This window comes from Gekko japonicus, unplaced genomic scaffold (genome assembly GCF_001447785.1).
Source record: "Gekko japonicus isolate JY-2015 unplaced genomic scaffold, Gekko_japonicus_V1.1 scaffold40, whole genome shotgun sequence".
In the NCBI taxonomy this organism is placed as follows: Eukaryota; Metazoa; Chordata; class Lepidosauria; order Squamata; family Gekkonidae; genus Gekko; species Gekko japonicus.
In genome coordinates, this window is record NW_015172554.1 from 13709 (window position 1) to 38682 (window position 24974).

General features: G+C 45.8%; 1 protein-coding gene across 1 annotated transcript in view; it reads right to left on the reverse strand.

Moving 5' to 3' along the window:
- Window positions 1-830: 830 nt before the first annotated feature.
- Window positions 831-24974, reverse strand: part of STXBP1 (syntaxin binding protein 1) — a 69930-nt gene continuing 45786 nt past the window's right edge. Inside the window, exons 7-19 of the mRNA XM_015421160.1 lie at window positions 24816-24964; window positions 23773-23857; window positions 19092-19222; window positions 17347-17454; window positions 16747-16807; window positions 16028-16093; window positions 14442-14522; window positions 13505-13643; window positions 12748-12857; window positions 12358-12459; window positions 11613-11698; window positions 8795-8949; window positions 831-984 (exon numbers count right to left, since the gene is read on the reverse strand). Coding sequence (XP_015276646.1) covers window positions 902-984; window positions 8795-8949; window positions 11613-11698; window positions 12358-12459; window positions 12748-12857; window positions 13505-13643; window positions 14442-14522; window positions 16028-16093; window positions 16747-16807; window positions 17347-17454; window positions 19092-19222; window positions 23773-23857; window positions 24816-24964 — 1356 coding nt within the window. The 3' untranslated portion in view covers window positions 831-901. The remainder of the gene's footprint in view (window positions 985-8794; window positions 8950-11612; window positions 11699-12357; window positions 12460-12747; window positions 12858-13504; window positions 13644-14441; window positions 14523-16027; window positions 16094-16746; window positions 16808-17346; window positions 17455-19091; window positions 19223-23772; window positions 23858-24815; window positions 24965-24974) is intronic.

The window sequence follows — 24974 nt, forward strand, 5'->3', positions numbered from 1 at the left end:
GAAATTTAGAAGGAAAATGCTCCCCCCCCCCCTTTACACTAAAGAGCTCAGTGGAAACCTCATTTGCTCACATGCCTTGGGCCAGTTCAGAAGCAAGGCTGGCCATCAAAAATGCTGTTTCTTTGTCAAAATAAGGCTTAGGGAAGGCTGGTCCAGGTCTGCTGGAACTTCAAACACCACTCAATCTAACACATTCCTCTAAAAAAAGAGAGAAAGAAAAGCACAAAACAACAATGGAAAAAAACACACGCACAGAAGCCCAACCAGCTATACTTTTATGAACTCAAGAAATACAAAACCAAAACAACAATCACAACAGCAGCAGCGGGAGGCGGGGGGGGGGGGGGGGGGGGGGGACAAAAGGGGAAAAAAAGTAATATAATCTACGTCTAAAATGCAAGCAAATTCCAACACACAGGACAGAGCATTCACAGTTTGAGGTTAGGTACAGGATCACATAACCATAAATAAGTCACGAGCATTCATCCATCCAGGCAGATAAATAAAAAATACACTATTTTAAAAAAAAAAATACTATAATCATCAAGGATGTATCAGTGGGGGTCTTCGAGAAATGAGTTCTGTTTGGTGGTTTTATTTTGTCGGATACATACGGAGATAATATATATATTATAGAATATATTATTTTTCCCCTTTAGACACAATGCATATTTTTGTTTCCTTATTTACCCTTTGCTTCAAATGAACGATGAAAGAGAGATGAAGGAAGGGAAGGGGAAGTCCATCAAAAACACAGGAAGAGGACAGAAATGAATTTGTGGTTGGCAAATTAAAACCAGGAAAAGCAATGACCCCCCAGGAAGGTGGGATATGCCAAAGGGAGGTTGCTGCTTTTTTGGATGCAAGGGAGGTGGAGAGAAAGGAGGTTTGGGTTCTCTTTTTAACTGCTGCTTTCTTCCTCCGTTTTGTTCAACTTCTTCAGTGTGTCCAGCAGTTTCTGTGGAGTGAGGATATGAGTGGAGCCTGCAGTGGAGTGGAAAGACAAAAGAGAGGTATTACAATTGCAAAAAAAGGAGCATCAAGGAAGTGGGGAGCAGGTTACCAATCTACGGGGCTGACTTTAGAGACCCAAGAGGGACTTAAGGGAGGGGGGGTGAGGGTGTTGTCCCAACCATTGTCCAAGTGAACATGCACACCACCCAAGGACCAGCTGGCCCCTTAATGGGTTAAAATTCTCAGCATTTGAGATAGTGGCTTATAAGCCATACTGGTCACAGGAAAGGCCACTCCGCATGCTCCTGGCCCCCAAGGTCAAGAAGGGGCCTCGGTGCAGAAGGCTTTGTGAATCCCCAACAGACCTCCCACGGAAACATTGAGAGGGGGACATGGAGGGGAGACTCCGCCTCCAACACCTGGAACCTTACCTTTCACAGGGCAGTAAAACCGTACGGTATTTTAGTTGGAAGAAATGCTTGCCGGAAACAAAACAAAAAAAGTAAGCCTATGGAACTACAAGTAGTAGATCTAGTGCAGAAAACTAGAAAGGAAATTTAACTTAAAAGCAAAATGTTACATGGAGGCCTCTCTGAGAATCAAGTGCAGTGAAAGAATGAGGCATGGGGTGTGTGGATCGCTAGGGTCATGGACACCCATGCTGAGTGCGCAGAGAGAGGCAGGAGGGGCCCGAGCGCATCATGAGGCCCACACATGCAGTGGCAACGGGCCACTTTCCAAGAAAGGAATGGCCCCTTCCCCGTCCATCTCAAGTGGGAGATAAGAACCAAATTAAAGATGTGTTGTTCAGACTTGAAAATGTGTATAGTTAGAGAAATGGAGGGGAAGAGGGTGGAAGGCGTGTGGCAAGAATATTGCTGGAAGCCAGAATTTAATGCATCTGAACAAAACCTGAATCTAAAGAGGAAAAAAAAGACAACTGGGATAACAACTTCCTTCAAAGGGACCCAATTGTAGCCCTAAGGCAGTGGGTCTCACTTTACGGCTCACAGAGAACCACACTGGCAACTAACATCAATCAAAAGAGCCACATGACTGCCATATGCCCTGGCTGCCATCTCACCAAACATGCACACCTACAATAAGATATAATAGTAGGGTTGCCAGGTCTGAATTGGAAAATACCTGGAGACTTTGGGGTTGGATCTGGGAGAGGGTGGGGTTTGGGGAGGGGAGGGGCGGGGCGGGGCCTCAGCATGATACAATGCCAGAGAGTCCACCCTCCAAGGGAGCTGATCTCTGTCAGCTGGAGATGAGTTGTAAAAGCAGGACATCCTCAGGCCCCGCCGGGAGGCTGGCAACCCTATATTATACTAATATTGAACGTGTACAATGGTAACTTTTTACATTTCCATAGTGCCTCTGAGAATGTAGGGCTGCCTCTCCCCACCAGTGTTCCCTCTAAGCTGAGTTAGTGTGAGCCAGCTCACAGTTTTTTAGCCTCCGCCTCACACATTTTTGTCCTAGCTCCGAAAGAATGGCTCCAGAGCAAACTAATTTATTCAGTAGCCAAGCTCAGAGCAAACTAATTTATTCAGTAGCCAAATCACTTGCTCACAACTTTATTGACAGCAGCTCACAAAGTAGAATTTTTGCTCACAGGACTCCATGGCTTAGAGGAAGCATTGCTCCCCACCACTGTTGAACGTATCTGGAGTTGAGGGGAAAGGCTTGCAAGTCAGGTTTACGATACAAAACAGTATGGAAGTTTTCATATTCTCCTATGTTAAAAGCACCCTTATAGTTGAACTCTAGCACTGCAAGAGATGGGACGGTTAGAACCTCTCTCTTTGATATGTGGGAACCACCTGCCAACCACAATCCTGTAAGGCAACAGCTCTGCCCACTTGTGGCTTCCTGAGTCACTGAATGAATATCACGGCCCTAAGGGCATCTCAAGGAGCTGCAGTGGCTCAAGTGGTTAAGACGCTGAACTGCAGGCTGTGGAAGGTCAGTAGTTCAGCAGTTCAAGACCCAAGTTGCCACATGACGGAGTGAGCTCCCGTCTCTAGTTCCAGCTCCTGCCAACCTAGCAGTTTGAAAGCAAGAAACTGCAAGTAGAAAAATAGGTACCACTTTGATGGGAAGGTAACAGTGTTCCGTGCGCCTTGGTGTTTAGTCATCCCGGCCACATGACCATGGAAACGTCTTCGGACAGCGCTGGCTCTTCGGCTTTGAAACGGAGATGAGCACCGCAAGCCTAGAGTCGGACTCGACTGGATTTCGAGCAAGGGAACCTTTACCTTTAAGGGCATCTCAGTTGTCTGGTGGGAGTCAGCAAAACACTTAAGATTAACAAAAACAGGACAGCAAGAAAATCAAAAGCTGCTGCTGATCACAGTGCTCTTAGAAACTAGAGACCAGTGCAGAGAAGTACTGCTTTTGATGGAAGCAGTAGAAAGAAGGCTAGATTGGAATCCAGTTTGAAAAGGTGCATAGGGGATGGCTTGGCGTGATCTCCAAGCTTGAACAAATGGTGTCCCAGGAATCATAGTTGCTGACAAATTGTGCAATTTTATAGAAACAAAGGATCAAGCTCCCTCGTTTTCAAGCCGCTAAGACATCTGAGTGGTGCTCAAGACAGGTAAACAGTCTCAAGAGATTTCTTCCTCTGTGGTTGCCCATAACTCCTCTTGCCGATGTGAAAGGGGTGACTAGAGGGAGGCATTTTGACTGATTAAAGCAGACAGAAAGTAACACACTGACAAAAGAAAAGAACAGCAACCGTCTAACTGTGTTTGCACTGATGCATCTCACACTTTAATGACTTCTAGGAGAGTGCTGAACATTTGAGCTGAAGGAAGGCCACATTTCAGGTGCAAAATATTGCACATTCCCAATTGTGCCAGTGGGGTTGTTTTTATTGCAATTACTTTGGACCAAGGATCATCCTGGAAGTTCAAACGTGTGCCCTCATTAGTAATTTACACCACTGGTTTTTCTGATCATGTCCTACTGAGGCAGGGTTTTGTCTTTAACCATCTGTGGTGAAATGACAATGGGAAGATCCAATAGCTGTCGGAAGATCAGGGATAAAGAGGCCCTAACATAAGAACATAAGAGACGCCAATGTTGGATCAGGCCCATCCAGTCCAACACTCTGTATCACACAGTGGCCATAAATACCAGTGCCATCAGGAGGTCCACCAGTGGGGCCAGGACAGTGGGGCCCTGTTGCTAGATCTGGAACAGAAACAATCTATTTCAGGTTCTCCTGGGCGGGAATAGGTGGCTAGAGTCTTCCATCCGTCCTAATGGACTTCTGATAACTCATATTAACAGACAATGCTCCTAGTTGTTTATGGTACCAAGTTTTATAATCAATAGACTAGACCTAATTCTAGATAATGTTAGTTCTATTCTATGACTCACTATCAATCTAGGCAGATTGTGGGAGGGAAGGGAGGGAAGGATGAGCCAGTGTGGGCTCTCATGGCCCTTTTTTCATATGCTGATTTTGGGGTCAGGTAGGAGGCTTTGGGGGCAGATAGGAGGCTTCCTTCAAGCCAGATTGGCACAGGGATCCTAGAGATCTTTCCTCCGAACATAGAGCAGGGGTCACCAGAGGAGTGGAAGTGACCTAACTCTGAATTTCCTGCATTATGTAGGGGGTTGGACTACATGACTCTTGAGGTCCCTTCGAGCTCTATGTTTCCATGTTTACTCTCAGAGCTATAATCCCGGCCTCAGGTTGAAAGTAAGCATTCCAAACCCAGAAATCACACATTTTGGAAAATTTACAACTCTCATCCAAGGGACTATAACTTTGTGAAGGACCCTACACTCTCTGCACCAGGCAAAACTAGAGTTCCCAAGCTTCGCTGGGGGGTAGGGGGAAAACGGCAAAACTCAAACTAGTTTCAACCTTATCAACAGGACAACAAACTGGAGGAATCTCACAAATGCAAAAAAAAATGAATTAATAATTTCAGGATGTTTTTCCAGCGGGCCAAATAAATGTTTCTCCAAATTTGCATTAAAAATAAAAAGTGGCCTGCTATTTCCTTTGGAAACAGGTATCTGATGGCGTGAATATTCAGCAAGTTCTGGCTACAAGAGATTCATGGTATAGGGCTTGATGGAAGCAGCACTGGACACATTTTCAAAAACTGTAGTTAAAAATCTGCAAGCATTTTCTCACCCAAGAACCGATAAAGAAGGAAAAAAAAGAGAAGGAAGAAAGGAGGGAAAAAAGAAGAGAAAGAAAGAAAACGGTGACGTAAAAAATCAAAGAAGCCCTTCCACACAGGAGAGGGTTTCTTCTCTATAGTAAGCTGCTTTTACTTTTGGTTTCTTTGGCTCTCATTCCATTGTTGGAGCCTGTTCCTCAAAAGATACCCTAGTGGAATCCCTGAAGTCGGGGTGCCTCAGATCCATGAGAAATTTGGTGGGAGTGAGAATGTGAGTAGAACCTGTGAGAGAACAGAGCGCGGGCTGACGTCTTGCACAGAAAAAAAATCAAAGGAACATGCCAAAAAAGATTAAAGGCCTTATATATTATTTCACTGTCAAAATCTCGGTACGCAGCAGGTGAGGATGTGTGAGGAAGCAAAAAATGAGGAGAGATGTACAGAGAGAAATGAGGTGTAGCAGAGATGAATGAATGGTCGGCAAAGCGACACCATGCTGTGAAACGTGACAGACGGGGCTGGGCTTTGGCAGTCACTACGTACTGGGCCTTCACAATCAGCATTTTCAGGGTTAATGGGCAGGCTTCTCTTGCTTTGGGGGCTCTGTTTCAAGGTACCCGAGCGACGCAGGCCATCACCCAGCTATCTGGATGGTCAGTATGGTGCCAGGAGCCGTTAAGAAGTCTGGAGATATTTATGTCAAACTAATTCATCTGAGCACATGTCTTCTTATTCCTACAGCAGCTTAAAGCAGTCAGGAGGCATTTCCAATTAAGGAGACAGTGCAGGAAGAAATAGTCAAACTCTGCTTCCGAAGCACTGTGGTTCCCTATCCTGGTATCCCCCCCCCCCCCGGCACTGCTTTGGAGGATATATTATTAAGACCCAGTGGGGTGTAGCAGTTAGAGTGTCAGACTAGAATCTGAGAGACCCAGGTGCGAATCCCCACTCTGCCACTGCTGGGTGACCTTCTCAGCCCAACGTACCTCACAGGTTTGTTGTGAGGACAAAATGAAGGTGTAAGCCACTTTGGTTTCCCACTGAGGAGAAAGGCAGGTATAGTAAAATTATACAGCCACTGAATGCCAGCGATAGATGTAGTCTGGCCCTAATGAGGATTGCTCCCAGTTAAAATAAATATAGTGCTGGTTGGTCCTAATCAGGCAGTTTGATGTATATTCTGGCCAGTTCCTACAACCAAGCTGGCTCGAGACATACTGGTGGCTGCCCTTCCTGTAGATTCGGCCAGCAATAATGAGTGGGTCTAGGATGTTAGACATGCTAAAACATCCTCTGTTGTCATGGTCCAGTCTTTTGAAGTAAACGCTAAAGAGAAAGTACTCTAGTGACCACTGCCTTCGGGGTAGGGCAGGATATAAATTCAAATATAAATAAATAAATAAAAATAAAAAAATTTCTATTGTCAGAAGAAAAAACAATGAAGGGGTTGCCATAGCAACAGTGGCCCTTGGCCTGGAAAAAGGAAGCCCTGAGGTGAACTGCCGCCACCCAGAAAGAACATGAGACAGCACCTTTGATGAACATTAAACAGATGTGCACCAACTGCAACCATAGAGCGAAGAAAGGCATTGTTAACATTAGAAGGAGCTACATTTCGTTACCCGACACAGAAACACACAATATTATAAAGTGTAGGGACCAACCAGATGTATGAGACACAAGGCAGAGAAGGAAAGAGAGGGTTAGGGAAGATGGCATCATCTTGGCATTGGGAAAAATCCAATGAGCAGATGAGGGGTTAGTTAGACATTAGGATGGCCACAGGCAGGTGCCAGGTTAGGGAGCAAACAGGTGTATATACACTCATGCAGCTCCAGGTTCCAGTGAGTCTGACATAAAGTGCCTCAGCATGGCTGGAACCTGTCAACTAGGGTTGCCAAGTGGCACTTACCCTTCCGGCGGGGGACTCCAGTTTGGCTCCCGGCGCGTGAAGCACGCACGCGCCGCATGCACGTCACAGGGAAGTGACGTCATGACGCCGGGCACGCTGGGGGCGGAGCCACGACCATACAAGGGAAAACCACAGAGTTTTCCCTTGTATGGCCGTGGCCCCGCCCCCAGCGTGCCTGGCGTCATAACGTCACTTCCCTGTGCTTATGGTGGGTAGTTATTGATAACAGCAAAACTAATGAATCCCAGCCAATATTTCTATCTAATGTGAATTTACAGCTGCAATCTTAAATCCAATTTCCAAAGTAGTATCATCTGTGGTTTCCCCCCAGTCCCATTTCAGCTAAGTCAAATGAACACTTCTGACTGACAATGTTTGGTCTGTCTCTCATTTCTGGGTGGGAAAAGCACCTGGAGATTGTGGAAACATCAGAGCACAAGAGAACTGCACTCTGCTGCCGTCTCCAGGAAGTCGTGCAAATGGCCCACAGGAACGCAGGTGCCCTCTCAAAATAGTCTCCCATTTCCGGGGGGGGGGGAGTGCTCAGGGGGAGGGGGTGAAGCAGTAACTCTTGCATACTCCAGTTAGATCCACTGGCACTGTTGGTGAGGGCAAGGCTAAACACAGCTTAAGAGAGTCACACTTTGACAGAAATGAGGGGCGGGGGGTAGGATCCACAACTGGGAGGGAAGGCAAAAAGAGAACAGAACCACAATTTGGGGTGGGGATGGAGCTCCAAGGGAGGTTCCCACAGCTATTATGTGTCCATATCAACTTTCCTCCCACCTTGTGCATCAAAATTGTGCAAACACAAACAGCCCTCCCAACTATTTTTTATTGTTATGATGCCTCAGTTCCCATAAGCCACTGCAGTCTGGGCAAGAAAAGAAAATGAGAACACCCCTCTATAGTCACATCATAAAAATTGACTTCTTGGTGGGGGGCTTGTTACCACCTTCATACATGAAAAGAACATGGCCCACTCACACCAGTTTCTGTGTGTGCATTTACCTCAGAGGGAGGCTTTGACTTTCTGTATCAATGAAATCCCACCAAGACCCAAATAGAAATGGGCTCAATTATTTCTGCACCTATTATTAATTATAGCTTCTATCTCCTTTTTATCGTCTCAAAATTCTTTTTTTCCTCAGGAATGTCCTTTCTCTCAGGACTCTCCTATGGGACACAACACCGTCCCCTCTCCAAACTCCAATAGAGGGCCAAACCCACAAGGTTACAATTATATTTTGATAATTCTGTATATTTTCACATATGTCAACTTTCACTTGAAGAATATGTTGTTGAAGACTTTTACTTGAAGAGATAGTGGCTTGGTTGACAACATTCCTAAACATCTCCAAGTCTATAAAGTGATTTCACCAAGTCATTTTTCTGTAGCAGAATACATTTGTGAGAAAAACCACCACCACCTGGCGAACTCCACAAATTGTCCTATCACAGAATATGTGGTCTCACACCTCACCGAGTGACAAAAATATAGTACAATCACTCATGTGTAGGCTAGACATGTAAAAAAAACTCATACACATAAGGAGTTGGGGATGAGGCAGTAGTGTGATAGATGGGAGGAAAATGAATGTACTTTATGGGGAACTTTCTAGAATACTCATCTGGGACTGGATTGTTACCATAGTTAGTATTTAGGAGGAGAGAAGGGAGAGGGGGAACATGCAGCGACAGGAGCGCAAGATGGAGTCTGCAGAAATGAGATGCAGCAAAGCACGAGTCCGCTTCCAGCCACCGCAAAAGGACTCACCTATTAGCACCTCCCACTTCCCACTGGCTTGCGTCACCTCATAGGCGCAGCGCATCTCATTCAGGCTCACACCCCCCAGGATGAAAATGATGATGCGGGGGCCACTCCTGTACTCTCCAGGAGCCTTGTTCTTGTGCCAGTGTCCATAGCGGGCACTGAATATAGGAAATAAATAAATAATTTATTATTTTGCTATTATTATTACTATGGCAGAGTCATTGGCGAGTATGGTTCTGTACACAGTACAAGACAACAGGCCCATGTGTTGTAGGGCTCACAACTGACAATTTGCAACAAGGGAAATTATAAAGGGAGAGGAGGAAGGGTACAGGCATTCCTTGTAGTTGCATGAATTTAGAATTAGTTTCCATATGGCGAGGAAAGGCACATACCAAAACCTTCCAAGGATGTAATGTGGAGTTTCTACTTATTTTTATTAAAGGAATTGCTTTAATTAATGGAAATAGTTACCTACTTACAAACCCTGTAAATACTAAAGAAATAATAGGGTTTGTTTCCAGGTGCACTATCAAGTTACAGAAAGTTACAGGAATATACAATTTTAAAAAGCTTTTTAGAATAACTTTTTGTAAAAAAAAAAGAAAGGGATTTTCTTTCTTTTGGGTAAATGTGGTATGTAATTTCTAGGGAAGGCAGCCTAGTATAGCCTGATCTCATCAGACCCTTTGGCTTTGTCAAAGACGGGAATTTCTAACCCACCACATCCTTGCAAGGATGATCTGATTTGACCCTGGAATAAATCCCCTTCTGATAGTTTGACTGAGACTGGGTTTGGACTCTGACCCATGCAACAGAACACACCAAAAAAAGCAACATGTTTTATTGGAAAGATTTAAAAAGTGGTTCAGGCTTAATAAGCAGGTGCAATAAAATAACAAAATCTGTCTTCATATATACGTGAAGGCAGGCAGGTTACAAGATCTTCAAGTCAGCATAAGTAACACAGCAGTCGGTTGGAGATGCAGCGAGGGGGTCTCTGGCCCTGATAATATTAGTGGGCTATGCTTGGAAAATTTGTGCCAGATGGTTGTAAGCTAACTTTATAGGAAAATTGTACTACTGACCCCCTGACCAATATAAGCCAATCAAGAACGTGATCCAAAAGATGATTCTTGAAGAGCAGCAGAACTCCCCCTTCCCATCTACGTATACTTAAGTCAGATCACTTTGATATTCAAAGGTGTGGTCTCAAGCTTTAGATCCTGGCTTGGGAAAAGTGGAAGAGCCTAAGCGTTTGATATGGAACTCTCCTTATGTTAGTCTTCAACACTTGGATGGCACATCAGGAAACAAGCTATTGCTTTAAAATTATGACACAGCCAAATGCTGATGTTTAAACTGTCAGACTGATTGATACAGAGGTAACCATCTCTCTTGACAGGCTTTTTCTCACAAACAGGTGTATGCATGTATGTGCAGGCTGTTTGTGCATTCAGTGTAATATCTGAACAGGTTTAAAGAAAAGTGTGCCAGAATATTGTGGGGGGAGAAATATCTTGGTCACATGTAGGGTTGCCAGGTCCCTCAAAGTCCCCAGCAGGGGACTTTGGAGAGTGTTACTGGAGGGGGTGGGGATGTCCCCAGCTTAATGACGTCACACAGAAGTGATGTCATCCCGTTGGGGCGCGGTGGCCCCTGCCTCACCCCAGCAGCATTTAAAGGGTCTCTTTAAAAGCTGCTGGGAGGGGGGGGGAGGCTGCTCACGCCTGCTTTGCTCCAAGCCCCTAATTCAGCTCTCCCCAGCAGCATTTAAAGGGTCTCTTTAACACTGTTGGAAAGAGGGGGGGGAGACCGGTGGTCGCTCTTGGGGGTAGCGCTTCTCCCTGCCGGCCAGCTGGCTAGTGGAGGGAAGGAGCCCCCACAAATCGGGAAACCCCCTCTGAACCGGGGGGGGGGGCAACCCTAGTCAAATTGGGCAACAGACAGTATTGCCCGTAAACCTGCAGAACCATTTCTCCTCACTTTAGACCTCAATACTTTTCAAAAGTTACAATGAACACACATACAGCCTGCATAGCCCTGCCTGGAGCGAGAGGAGGCGTGGCCTAACCAGTCTGGATGCCTTTGCCCCACTGAAGAGAAGAAACCTTCAGGTAAGCACAATTTTTGTTCATGGGTGTCACCTTCTGGAAGGGGGTGGGATGGTAAACCATTGTCCTACTTTGGTCAGAGTAATCAGCATAACTAAGAGCTTGAGTGTTCAGTGCTTAGAACTTGGTGACTCTTTCCTCCAACCTTCTCCTTTCTGCCAGCTATGTTTTCTTGTTTTAATTGAGTATTATTGTTGTTGTAATTGTTATTAATGTTTTTTATTACTTTTACCATGTTTTATATGGGCTTTGCCCCTTGTAAGCCGCCCTGAGCTCGCTTTGCGGGGAGGGCGGGGTAAAAATCCCAATAAATAAATAAATAAATAAATATACATGTGTACATTAGCTTTTGTAAACACAATGACATATAGCTAAATGGTTGTTCCAGGTAAGGAAAGCAAAAGGGCTTTCTCTCTTATTACAATGCCTTTGTAGTAGGCACAAAATTCCCTTTTGGCAGCTACCTGGACTTCTTCAAGAACCAGTTCCCATGGCTTCATTACAAGTGCAGTAGAGTTAATTGAATCATACTGAAGTGTGCCTGAACTTATCCCTAACCTATCAGTTGTTGGCGGCTTTTTTAAGGGAGAAGGAACTACAATTCTGGCAACAGCTATTAAAACAGATGAGAAACACGCTGATGGCGGCCCAAAGTATACCTTATAGTTAATACTGTCCCAGGTACAAAGAGAGCTGTTTCTTCCTACCTGACTGCTGTAGTGCTGAAAGAGGCTGAGGACCGGGTGGAAATATAAGGGTAATGTTTTGTGTCCAGTTTATCCTCAATGGCATCCTGGAAAAAGAAAGGGAAGTGATCAGCATATTAGGAAATTCTGCACGTGCCGCATGTTGTTTCTAACATATTCCTAAGAATGTAATGTAAAAGCCCTCCTGTAGCAGTCCAGCATTCTGTTTTCCTGCAATAGCTAATTGGAAACATCTCCACCATCAGAAAAAAGGCAAAAGCCCTCCCCAGCTGTTACACCCCAGAATATGTAGCCCTGAGGTACACTACCTCTTAATATGGAGGTTCCATAATAGACCTCTCTCCCATGAATGTGCTTAATGCCCTTTCAAAGACATCTAAGCCAGAGATCTTCATCACATCTTGTAGCAGCAGGAAGTTCCTTGTCCAAAGAACTTCCCCAGGGATAGCTTATTTCTTCTTGAGCTAGCCCACAGGGTTCTCCCCTACCAAAAAGCAGTGGCCATCACATTTTAAAAACAGAAAACACATTTGTGGCTGAATCGGAGGGTGGACTGCATGCCATTACACCCTCCCCAGGCTCCACCTCCAAATCTCCAGGGATTTCCCAACCCAGAGTTGGCAACCCTCCAAGCCTCGCATAAAGAGATGGACCTTTGGCCTGATCCAGCAAGGCACATTATTTTTTATGTGCTTAAGGGGAAAATCCCCCCCGCTCTATATTCTCATCTCCTCCTGACCCTCACCTCCATGATGTCCTTGACCACTGGGGTCCATCGGGACAGTTGGTAGGTCTGTTCGCTGATACGTTCCTTCCGCTCAGGCTTGCTTCTGCGGCGCAGAGTGGACTGAACACAAAGGACAAGCAAGAAGATTGTTTGGCAAAAAGAAATGACTCAATTTTACCTCTTGAGCAAATGGGCAACCCTTTGGCTTCCACAGCAGGCCCACTAGGAGTATCTTCTCTGAGTGTTTCAGGACAATTCAAATGGCTGGTTTTCATCTTAAGTGGTCTAGGGCCAGGGTACCTCAAGGACAGGTTTCTTTAATATCATCAACTGCAGTTTCTCTCAGGGACTGGGAGTTGAACCCTGTGGCCAACGGTAGAAGCTCAGAGACGAAGTTGGGAGACTCACATCCGTGATTATGGGTACTCCAAGGTGGGCCATATTGGTAATGATCTCACTGTCCTCAGGTGGGATCTGGGCATGTTGAATCAGCTTGTTCAAGTTTTCCTCAGTGATTCCTGGAAAACACAACAAAGAAGGGCTATTCTCCAAACGAAAATCCTCTTCTAAAAGTCAGAATGTCCAAAGAGACTACTTGCTTCCCTATATCAAACATGGCTTCCAAGATCCTGCAACATTCTTGTTCCAGAGCTCCAATTACATGCTGGAGGGGACCTTAGAGAATCATAGCTACTTTGTATGCACAAAGTCTAAGGCGAACCTTACCCACCTCCCTTTGAAAGACCACATGGGGATCTTTCTCATCCCAAGCACTGGAGAGCAACTACAAATCAGAGCAGAAGATACTGAGCTAGATAGAGCAGTGGTTTGACTTCATATTTGGTCACTTCCTATGTGTAAAATGAAACCGCTACATAAATGTATGCAGAGGCTGTAGCTCAGTGGTAGATCATATACACATGTAGAAGGTCGCAGGTTCAGTCCCTGGCTTGTTTCATTAAAATGAGTTCAGGCAGTAAATGATGGAGAAGACCTTTCTCCGACTGAAATCGTGCAGAACAGCTGCTAGTCAGAGCAGACAAAACTGAAGTAGGACGTTTTCTTTGAGATGCTATTTCAAACTCCTCATTTTCTGCATCTTTGGCTTTCCTGTCTTTATCTCGACATCGCACCCCACCCACCATCAAGCTGCTGCTCCTCCTACCGTTCTTGAGGATGATGTACAGCAAGATGATGCGGATCTTGTCATAAGTGGTGACATTCGCGTCAAGCAGGATTGGGACAATGGCCCGCATGGGGTCCTTGATTTTCTCACCCTCTGCATCAGTGCCCATGGCCAGGTCCTGCAGGAAACATCAGTACCCACTAACATTCCTTTCTTGACTTCATTTATAGTCCACTTTTGCACCCACCAGAGACTCGAAGTGGCTTACAACATTTTCCCCTCTTCTATTATAGCCACAAATTTAACCGGGGGGGTGGGGGATATGCAAGGGCAGAAAAAGAGTCTAATGGTGCATGCAAGGAATGTGAATGTCGTGTTCCCAATCCCCCCGAACTCAGAGGGGTTGCAACTCAGTGGCAGCATATATGCGTTGCATACAAGAGATCCCAGGTTCCATCTCCGGTGAAAAGTGCCTTGGGTTGCAGGTGAACGGAAAGACCTTTCTGCACCCCAGATGCCGATCAGAATGGACACAACAGCCCTGCCCAGACTAACTGCATGAGTCAGAGCTTTGTAAGTTAACCATTTTATTTGTTACTTATTTTTCTTTTATAGTCTAATGCATGCATCTCTCCTTTGAAAGGAAGCCATGTGTGTTGTAAAGCCTTCCCGCAATTCCTTTGACACAACTTTAAAAGCAAAAGGACAAACCCAGCAGGAATTCTTTCCACCTTGAAAGACAGAGAGAGAGAGAGAAATGCAGTCCTCAGCAAGGTAGCCAAGATGCTAGTTCTAAGCCTCCTGCAAAAATCTGTCAAATTATGCAGAGATTTACAACACAGAATAACCCACAAGCGCAGCCAGAACAGTGAGCACAAAGGAAGAAGCTTGGCGTAAGGTCCTTCCATCAGCACAAACTGCTCCCACCATGCACACACACATTCGTCAGCATTTTCTCTCTTTTTTGCTGATTTACCTGCTCAACCCTGCAAAGCTTATCGACAGTGCCTTGGTAATGTTTCATGCAGTCCTCAGCCAGGTGAAGGTGAGTGGAGTACTATGGAGACAGAAAAGAGGTAGAGTTGCTCCCATCCCAGAAAATCAATAAGAACCTCCATATGAGTAACTAGAAGATCTGGTGAGCCCAGAAGGACCCTCCCAAGCAATCCCTGTCATGAGGAAGAACCTGAGAAATGGCCAGATAATACATAGTTCTGATATCACATGTCTCCTTTCATCAAGTCTACTGTTTTAGGACCAGCTATTAGGAACAGCCACAGTTCATGGGTAAACACATGGTTTGCATACAGAAGGTCCACTCTCCAGTTGCAGTATTTACAAGTAGCCGGTGTTAGGAAAGCCCAAGATCCTGAAGAGTCCAGTGCTGCCAACTGGAGCAAATAATACTGAGCTAGATGAACCAATGGGTGGACTCAGGGTAAGACTTCATAAGCATGATCCTTCCATGGACCAGCCTGATCTATCCTCTCACCCGTTCCCAGCTGATTGGTCCCCTCAAGAGGATGCAAGTCTCAAAACCTCAGGACAAGAGCTTCCTGTGGGTCATCACATGTTTCAAAATCCCTAAACCAGGTTTATTTTATTTATTTGAATATACACATATTCCCCACTCATCCTGCAACCAAACATGGTCCTTTAAGTTAAAAATCATCATCCATTTAAAAATATATATATTAACCAGAAAATTAAAGCATTTTTTTTAATCAGTCTTAAAAAATCTAAAAAACCCCTACAAATCTAATCAGCCATATTTTATAGAAAAATTGTATTGTTTCTTTGATTACATTTCAAATAACTCAACAAGTGAGAATGTACTTTGTTGTTGTTCAGTCGCACAGTTCAGTCCGACTCTTTGCGACCAGTGTTCCCTCTAAGCTGAGTTAGTGTGAGCTAGCTCACAGTTTTTTAGCCTCCGGCTCACACATTTTTGTCCTAACTCAGGAAGGATGGCTCCAGAGCAAACTAATTTATGCAGCAGCTAAATCACTCGCTCACAACTTTAATGCCAGTAGCTCACAAAGGAGAATATTTGCTCACAGGACTCCATGGCTTAGAGGGAACATTGTTTGCGACCCCAATGTACTACTGATGAATGTACTAATGATGAAGTATTTGCACTTTTCATTATATTATATTATATTTTCATTATATTATATTCATATAATATAATATCATTATATTAACATCCTAAATGTGTAAAGCTCCCCCTTTCAATTTTTGGATGTTGTTAGCTAGTTTGTTTATAATAATGTTATATTGTTATTAACTTACTGTTTACAACTTGTCTTAAATTTTATACACACAGACAGACAGACAGACAGACAGATAGATATAGACAGACAGACAGACAGACAGAGATCTATCTATCTATAATTCTTAATCAGGTCAAGAGGAAATTCAACACAGAGAGATGCACAAACCCAGTCACAGCTCAGCCCACCAAAACGGCAATTTCAGAGGATGGTGTGGCAGAAGGATACAAGATGTTCTGGTCCCCCTTTCCCAAGGGTGATTCAGTCCTTGCCCAATATGGGAATTTACCTTGCTGAGCTCCTTCTGATATTGTGGCATCTTCTTCAGCATCTGGGAAAGGTCCCTCATGGTTGTCTGCAAATTAGAAGCAAAAGAGGAAGTGAACCATACCAACATGCCCGGCTTCGAATTGCCCCTACCTTGCTACCGCTGGGTTTAGAATGATGGAGTCAATGGACTTTGGGGTGGCAGTTTCCAGCTGATGCTGCAATAAGTAACCTAGCTGAAAACAATCCAGATGAGTCAATGCAAACTGCAGTTGCATCCATCACTCAATCATCGGGATGAGTGAGAGTTTCCCACCTTGCCTCTTTTTACGGAAATTTCCAGTTCTGCCAACAGCTTCACTTCTCTGCTTGATACTCTTGGTTTTTACTCATTTCTATCATCGTGTGCATACAGTACAACTTTTAGACACAATTTTAAATAGAAGTTATGCATACAAAACATGTCATTTATATGACTTACTGGACTTATTGGAACAGATAGTCTTGAAAATGCGTACAGGGGTGGGGGGGGGGGAATTGGGGCTGAAGAAACAACAGTTGACAGGAAAATAAAGAGCCATAACTTCAGTTCACACAAGGGGAAAGTAAAATCAAAGTGGGGCTCAGAACAGCAGGGATGAGGAATCTGAAATCATCCCAATTTAACAAGCAAACACCATAAGAGGAAAAAGGTTCCCAGAACCCATCAAGTGCCTAGTGGGTGGTTATGTGCCCTCTCACCTTCTCGCCAGTGGTCATCCTTTTACTGGAAGAGAAATCCTTCAGAGACCGGGTGACCTCCCTGGAATGAAAAAAGGTCCGACTCAGTTTGAAACATACTTCTCTCCAACCTAGGATGGAGCCACCAGCGGGGGGTGGGGGGCGCTGCAGGTGCCAGACACTGCACACTCTTACAACCTATGCAATTGTCAACTTGTTCTCCCAGGGCCCTCTCTGAGTTGTCAACACTGCCTCCACCCCAAAAAAATCATTCTTAAAGGTGACCACCAGTGACCCTTCCCCAATCTTCCAAGCAGTCAAGTAAGACCACAAGTCAGCTTTTCCCAAAAAGGAACAGGAGATCTCTCAGGTCAAGTTTCGTTATGCTGAACGGTGGCTTCAGCCTTCTCCTCACAGAGAAGGGGAAACATTCAGGCAGTGAGAAAGAAACAGGGCTAGCTTCAGGGGTTGGCATCCTTGGGCGATTGCCAGGGGCCCACAGCCACACACTCTGGGCACAGTGAATGGGTACAACTATTAACATTTCCCATACTGCAAGACTGCTTCAGAGATGCAGTTGCCCATGAAGGTGGAAAGGAAGAGAGGAAGAAGGGTTCTTACTGGGACACCTCGGCAATGTGCTTGTGGCGCAAGGTCACCCAGAGGTCATCATCTTCATCCAGCAGAACCTCCTTTACACGGGCCTCCCCAATGCCGCTCGTCTCGTACCTGCGGGGGGGGAGGGGAGACACACACCTCTAGTTTTCAAGATCTGCTGGGTGCTTTTTCATCAAGTCATGAGAACATGTGAACAAAAAAAAAGTGTGCACCAGACCAATTAATCTGCTGTCATGTCTCACACAGGTTAGCCAGATGCCTCTACAGTGCCCAGAAACAAGGCACAAAGGTAATAACTCTCCGCCAGTGTTTGCCCCAGCAACCAGTACACAGAGACACTGCTTTTGTAAATGAAAGGATGAATTTAACTCCCCCAGCTAACAGTTGTGGATATCATTATCCTCCCTGAATTTGTCTTAACTCCCTTTTTTTAAAAAGCCATCTGAACTACAGCCCCATAGCTTTGGGGGGGGAGCACTGGATAAAGGAAAGGCGGGGAGAGAAAAAAGAATGGAGGCGCTCGACAGCAAGGGGAGTGGGTGCGTGCACGGTGGAGGAAGGGGGCATGGCGAGGAGGAGCGGGCTGGCATACACGCACACATTGGGGCTCCTGGCAGCAACCAAGAGCAGTGTGCCCAAAACCAGCACCAGGGGAGGAGGGACCAGGAGGGGGGCATGGCACATTCATGATGGGGCATTGCCCCCAGGGGGCCCCTGAAGCCAAGGATCTGCTGCTACCGCATCCTGATGGATGCCTGTTTTCAGATGCTAATTTGCTGCTTCAGACCACATCAGTTTCCCCAGATGTCTTATGTTGGTCCCTAGCTGCTCTACCAAGATGTTGTAAATAGTCTGCCTCCACTATCCCTTAAAAAAGCAAAAGGAAATGGGTTCAAAGATGTATGACACACAGAAAGAGACTTTACGCAGTGAGGTTACATCTCTGTGATACTCCTGCTATGCCAAAGGGCCACTCTTGCTGCTAAATAGCTCCGACCATTATAACCTCTCTGGGAGCTAAACACAATACTAGCCCTTCAGGCCACTGACTGGACAACAGACCGGTCCTCAAGAATACAGCGACTGATCTCCTTGAAGAAATCCCTTCCTACCATTACCTGGATTGGACCCGCCATAGGCTGCATTCCTCTTAAGGATGACTCTCAGAAGGATGCATCCCTTCTTGAAAGGGAAACCAATTTGCAGGGAAGAGCCCTATGGACACACATGAGCCCTATGGACACACTACACGTACATGAGGCAACTGGGGGAATGAGCTTACTGGCCGCACACCTGTCTCCATGTGTTCCCTAAACAGATACCAACCTTATCCCGTGACTGGCAATGCTAATTTTCAAACACTCCTGGCAGCAGGGAAGGAGCCTACACACATAACAGTTTTCAAATGCTGTGTGAACGTTTAGAGAGTGTTTGAAAAAGCTCGGCTCCCAATCATGAGGACAGAGCCTATGTACATTGATCTGTATGCGTACAGGCACTGTGCTCAGGTTGAAGTGACTGCCTGGAACTGTAGGCCAGCGTATTTGAATGCAGGAGGGGCTGGGATCCCACTCCATCCTTTTTGAGCATTCCTCTTTGACACACGCACACGCAGCGTTGGTCATTCCAGGGAATCAGATGACCCATTATGCACGTGACGCCCCACGATCTCAGCACAATGTTCTCAAGGTGGCTTCTTTGTAAAGATTAGAAACAAAACACAGTTCTCAGCATGGCTGGGCCCCTACTTGTAGACGTCATTCTCGATAGGCAGCAGGTCATAGCTCATAGCTTGGAATGTCAGCTCATGCAGCACCGGGGAGGAAGGATCAAAACCACGGTCCAAGATGACGAGCTGGGAGCGAGCTTTGTCCGGACCCTGGGGAGTGGGGGGGGGACAGAAAAAATGAAACAGACTGTTGATCTTTTGGTCCCCCAGGCAATTATAAAGCATGGTTTCCTATCAGCTGGAAGACTGTACAATACATTAAGGGGAAAACTACATACAATGTTCATTTTCTTCCAATGTTTTCCAGGCTTTTCCCCCTACCAACTGTATCTACAGAAGCAACAAGCCAACATGGAAGATGCGGAAGGGGAGGAGGTGCTAGCCAGAGGGGATTCTTAACTTTGTTGGCAACTTTGCTGCTAAAAGCCTACATGCATCTCCCAGCTGTTTTCCCCCCAATGGAAGAAAAAACACAGCTGCATTTGCTGGGAACAAAGGAACTTGGGCAACAAAAAACAACATACAAGCCTCTAAACTAGTTACATTCTTTCTCATTACTTGTCTGTAACACACAAACAATCTGTTTAAATTCCATTTCCCAGTGAAACCTGGCATTAGTGATTTTTCTTTTCCCATAAAATTCTAACAAAACTTAGTTCCCACAGCTCTGCAGCAAAAGCCCTGACACGTAAACTACCTCCAAACTAGCTTAACTCTGATGGTGCCTCCTAGCTTTGATAGTCAGAGGTTGTCTTCCTTACCCAAGCATCCTGGGCAAAGAAAGAAGCCAGGAAATAGCCCCACCTGGAATGTGAGAACTGTGATACTCTGCACCAGGGAATGCGTGGGAGATACCCTTCCAGGGCCTCTTCCATTTCAGCCAGCTAGCAGTGTCTGCCAGGTGGAAGTGGGGGAAGTATTTGTGCCAGAGAGGCTTTTCCAGTCACCAATGGGCCTAGAGTTCCCCACGGCCCATTCCTGCATCTGCGCAAGATGACTTCTTCCTTACCCTTCTGGGAACAGAAGGAAGCCCAAGAACAGCCCCACCCAGACTGTAAGAGTTGTGGTGCTCTGCACCAGGGAACAGCTGGGAAATGCCCTGCCAGGGCCTCTTCTATTTCAGCTGGCTAGTAGCCTGTGGGCATGCCACTGGAGGTGCCGTAAGGATGACACCATAAGGATGCAGGCAGTGCTGTGCATGCAAAAAAAAAAATTGGCATTTTTCAGGTTCAGGTACATTGGACTCAAAAAAATTTGGGATTCCCAAAGAAACCCAAATTCCAATAAAAAGGTATAGGTTCCCTTGCTCGAAAGCTAGTCGAATCCGACTCTAGGGTTGCGGTGCTCATCTCCGTTTCAAAGCCGAAGAGCCAGCGCTGTCCAAAGACATTTCTGTGGCCATGTGGCCGGCATGACTAAACACCAAGGCGCACGGAACGCTGTTACCTTCCCACTGAAGTGGCACCTATTTATCTACTTGCAATATCTTGCTTTCGAACTGCTAGGTTGGCAGGAGCTGGAACTAGAGATGGGAGCTCACTCCGTCATGCGGCACACTCGGGTCTTGAACTGCTGAACTACCGACCTTCCACAGCCTGCAGTTCAGGGTCTTAACCACTTGAGTCACCGCAGCTCCAATACTAGTATGGTATTTGGATTCTTTTTTCCCCCTCAAGAATCCCTTTTTTTCCCCCAGCGCCATTATACCCTTTGGGACCATTATAGTCAATGGGGAATCTATATGGGGGTATCAGGGGTCGGAGGGGCTGTTTTTTTGAGGTAGGGGCACCAAATTTTCAGCATAGCTTCTGGTGCCTCTCCTCAGGAGACCCACCCCCAAAGTTTAAAAAAGATTGGACCGGGGGACCAATACTATGGGCCCTCAAAGAAGGTGCCCCCCATCCTCCATTGTTTTCAAGGCCTGATGTCAAACCAGAGAGTCTCTGCAGTAGAAACTGAAGGGGGGCATTTTTGCAAGTCCAGCAAAACCCAGCAGCTTCCCATCACCAGTTTCTACTGCAGAGACTTTCTGGTTTGACATCAGGTCTTGCTTCTTTTGCTAGTTTCCCCCCCATCCATTGTTTTCACTGAGGGCACCTTCTTTGGGGGCCCATAGAACTGGACCCCCTGGTCCAATCCTTGAAACTTAGATGGACTTTTGAGGAGAGGCACCAGCAGCTATGCTGAAGATTTGGTGCCTCTAACTCAAGAAACAGCCCCCCAGGCCCCTGAATACCCCCAGATCCATTCCCCATTATAGCCTATGGCGACCCTAGGTGATAATGGAGCCGAAGGCATTTAAAGGTGTTGTGATCCCTTTAAATGCATTTGTGAAGCTGCAACTTCACAGAAAATGGTCTTTAAAGGGGCTGCAGTCTCTTTAATAAACATTGTTTAACTGTGGCTGTCCTGCTTTCCCAGATAATCCTGATTTTGGGGGCATTATCAGGGATGGGCTATGATGGATTGCTGAAAATACCCCCCCCCCCATACTCAGCTGAAAGAATAGCCAAAAAATACCAATAAGGTATTTTCCGGCTATTTTTCCAGCTCAGATATAGCCAAATGCACACCTTTGCTGAGGTTCTCAGGCATTGACTTTAGGCGACAAGTAATCTGTAGGTTGTTTAATATTAGAGTTGGTGAGACTTCTGTAAGTTTTTAGATTGTTCTGTGCCAGCTGTAGCTATTCAGTAAAAAGGTAAAGGTAAAGGTTCTCTTGCTCGAAAGCCAGTCGCGTCTGACTCTAGGGTTGCGGTGCTCATCTCCGTTTCAAAGCCAAAGAGCCAGCGCTGTCCGAAGACGTTTCCGTGGTCATGTGGCTGGCATGACTAAACACCAAGGCACACGGAACGCTGTTACCTTCCCACCAAAGTGTTACCTATTTATCTACATGCAATTTCTTGCTTTCGAACTGCTAGGTTGGCAGGAGCTGGAACTAGAGACGGGAGCTCACTCCGTCTTGCGGCACCCAGGTCTCGAACTGCTGAACTACTGACCTTCCACAGCCTGCAGTTCAGCGTCTTAACCACTTGAGCCACCGCAGCCTTTACTATATTAATAAAGTTCATCAGGGGTCATTTTGTAGAAAAAGAGGTGCAGGAGCTCATTAGCATAGCTCATTAGCATAATTGCATGTGCCACACCCCCTGACATCACCGGAAGTGTGTCAGAAGGCAATACCCATTGCTCAGGCTCCACTGGACTGTTTTGGATTGCTAGCTATGGGGGGGGGGACATGCAGATCTGTCCTTGTAGAGGAGGGAGAGCTTGTACCTGAATAAAACTTGGTCTTAAAGGTGCCACTGGGCTGTTTTGGACCGGGGGGCCGGGAGGGGGGCTCTGCAGCTTACCTGGCTGCTTCTTGCTCTGACTGAGGGCTGCTGGGAGCAGGGGGTGGGGCTTGTTGCATGTACCCGCCCCCTGGGCTCTTTACTGCCAGAGCTCCACTCCTGTGCGCTCCTGCAGGAAATGACCCCTGAAGTTCATATTGCATAAGATAGTTGCTAGCTCAATTATATTTGTTTGGTAATTAGGCTTGTATATTAAGGATTTTAATAGGTTATATGGGTCAAGAATCTTTCTGCTGTAACTAAAATGACTAAAAAGAAAGCACAAGAGATGTCGGACTCAGCATTTAGTTAAGAATCACCCTCCCTCTCTAGTGATATTAAGGAACTTCTGGTACATGAAATTTGAAGCTTTGAAGATAATGGGGGGGGGGGGAGTTGAGATTGCTCTTCTCCAGGTGTGGGACTTGGGAGCAGTTAGGGAGTTGAATAAATTTCAAGGGTTTCAGCTAGGCTGAACTTACTGATTAGATATGTATAAGATTTTGTTTGTAAATAATACAGAAATTTATTTTGATACAGTTGTAAGTTGCAGTAATGGTCTGCTTGCCTTCTTTGAGTATAGCCAGATATTCAGAGGTTGTCGGCCTCTGAATATGGAGCTTCCCTTCAGTCACCATTGATGGACCTCTCCTCCACAAGTCTGTCTAATCTCCTTTTAAAGCATCTATGCTCAGGGCCATCACTATGTCCACTGGCAATGAATGCCACAGGTTAAGCATATGCTGAGTTCAGAAGTATCTCCTTTTGTTGTAGGGGTTTTTTTAATAGAATTTCTTTTTTGCCAAACCTCTTTACAGTTTTTTAAAAGATGATTTATAATTGAGAGCCAGTTTGGTGTAGTGGTCAAGTGTGCAGATTCTAATCTGAGAGAACCAGATTTGATTCCCCACTCTTCCACTTGCAGCTGCTGGATGACCTCGGGCAAGCCATAGTTCTGTCAGAGCTGTCCTTGAAAGAGCAGTTTCTGTCAGAGCTCTCTCAGCCCCACCTACCTCACAGGGTGTCTGTTGCGGGGAGGGGAAGGGAAAAGAGTTTGTAAGCCGCTCTGAGACTCCAAGTGAAGGGTGGGGTATAAATCCAATCTCTTCTTCCTCTTCTTCTTATCTTACTGTGATATTACAGTATATTGTCTCATGGCTTGTATGGTCATCTTGTTGGCTGCTTGTTGCCAAACACCTTGTAGATATTTATGTGGAAAGGAGAGCTACAAATGCTTCAAAGAAATAATTGTGCCCTGTTTGGCTGAGCATTACCTGGTTAAAGAACGATCTCTTGGTCCTAAGCTCTGGAGTCAGTAGCACCAAGCTAGATTGACTACTCATTCGGTCACACGGAAGCCCCACTCACCTCGCCCATGGTAGGGTCGTCCGCCTTGTAAGCATCCAGTTTGTCCTGGATCAGCTGGGCCAGCATGGCATTATCTTTGTAGTCTCTGCCAAAGTGGACACAAATTATATTTAAGGACATCTTGGCGCCCACCTCTGGTAAATCGAAGGACTGAGGACCTCAGAACTGTATCAGTATTTGAACACATGGCATACCGACAGCAATTGCATATGGACTTATTTTTAGATATTTGGAAACCATTTATAGAAACTTATGCATAGATCCGTCACCACTGTTCTATTTTTGTTTTGTCTGTGTGTGTGCATGTGTGTGTGTGTATAAAAAGGTAAAGGTTCCCTTGCTCGAAAGCCAGTTGAATCCGACTCTAAGGTTGCGGTGCTCATCTCCGTTGCAAAGTCGAAGAGCCAGCGCTGTCCGAAGACATTTCCATGGTCATGTGGCCAGCATGACTAAACACCAAGGCGCACGGAACGCTGTTACCTTCCCACCAAAGTGGTACCTATTTATCTACTTGCAATTTCTTGCTTTCAGACTGCTAGGTCGGTAGGAGCTGGAACTAGAGACGGGAGCTCACTCCGTCATGTGGCACACTCGAGTCTCGAACTGCTGAACTACCGACCCTCCACAGCCTGCAGTTCAGCGTCTTAACCACTTGATCCACCGCAGCTCCTCTGTGTGTATATATATTAGTCTTATTTAGTTGCTGGATTGTAGGGTGTTTTCCTCTTATCCTTTTTTTTGTTTTTTGTTTTTAAGAAAGAAATTAAAAAAGGACCCCCGCAGCTTCTCTAGTTTGCAGTGCTTTTTGGCCCACATTAGGATGCAAGGAACAGACCCCACAAGTACACGACATCTAAAGAACGACAAACTGCTTCACTGGATCTGACCAAGATTCACCTTGTGCCCCATTTCCAACAGAGGTTACAAAAATCCCTACAGGAAATCCAAAAGCAAGTAATGCTCTTCCCCTGGCTGTTTCTGAATGTGGAGGTTTCTTTTCACTGTCGTAGCTAATGACAGTAACTCTTTGGTCCCCGACGTACCCTCTATATCGGACCGCAGGGTATTCCTTCAGAGTGGCACAGAGGGTTGCAATCTGCTCTGCCAGGCGCTCCAGGATGGGATTCTTCATCTGGGCCTTATGGGGGCTGTAGAAGCTCTGGAAAGAGTCGCCAGAGTCCAGGGAGTAAACCTAAGATGGG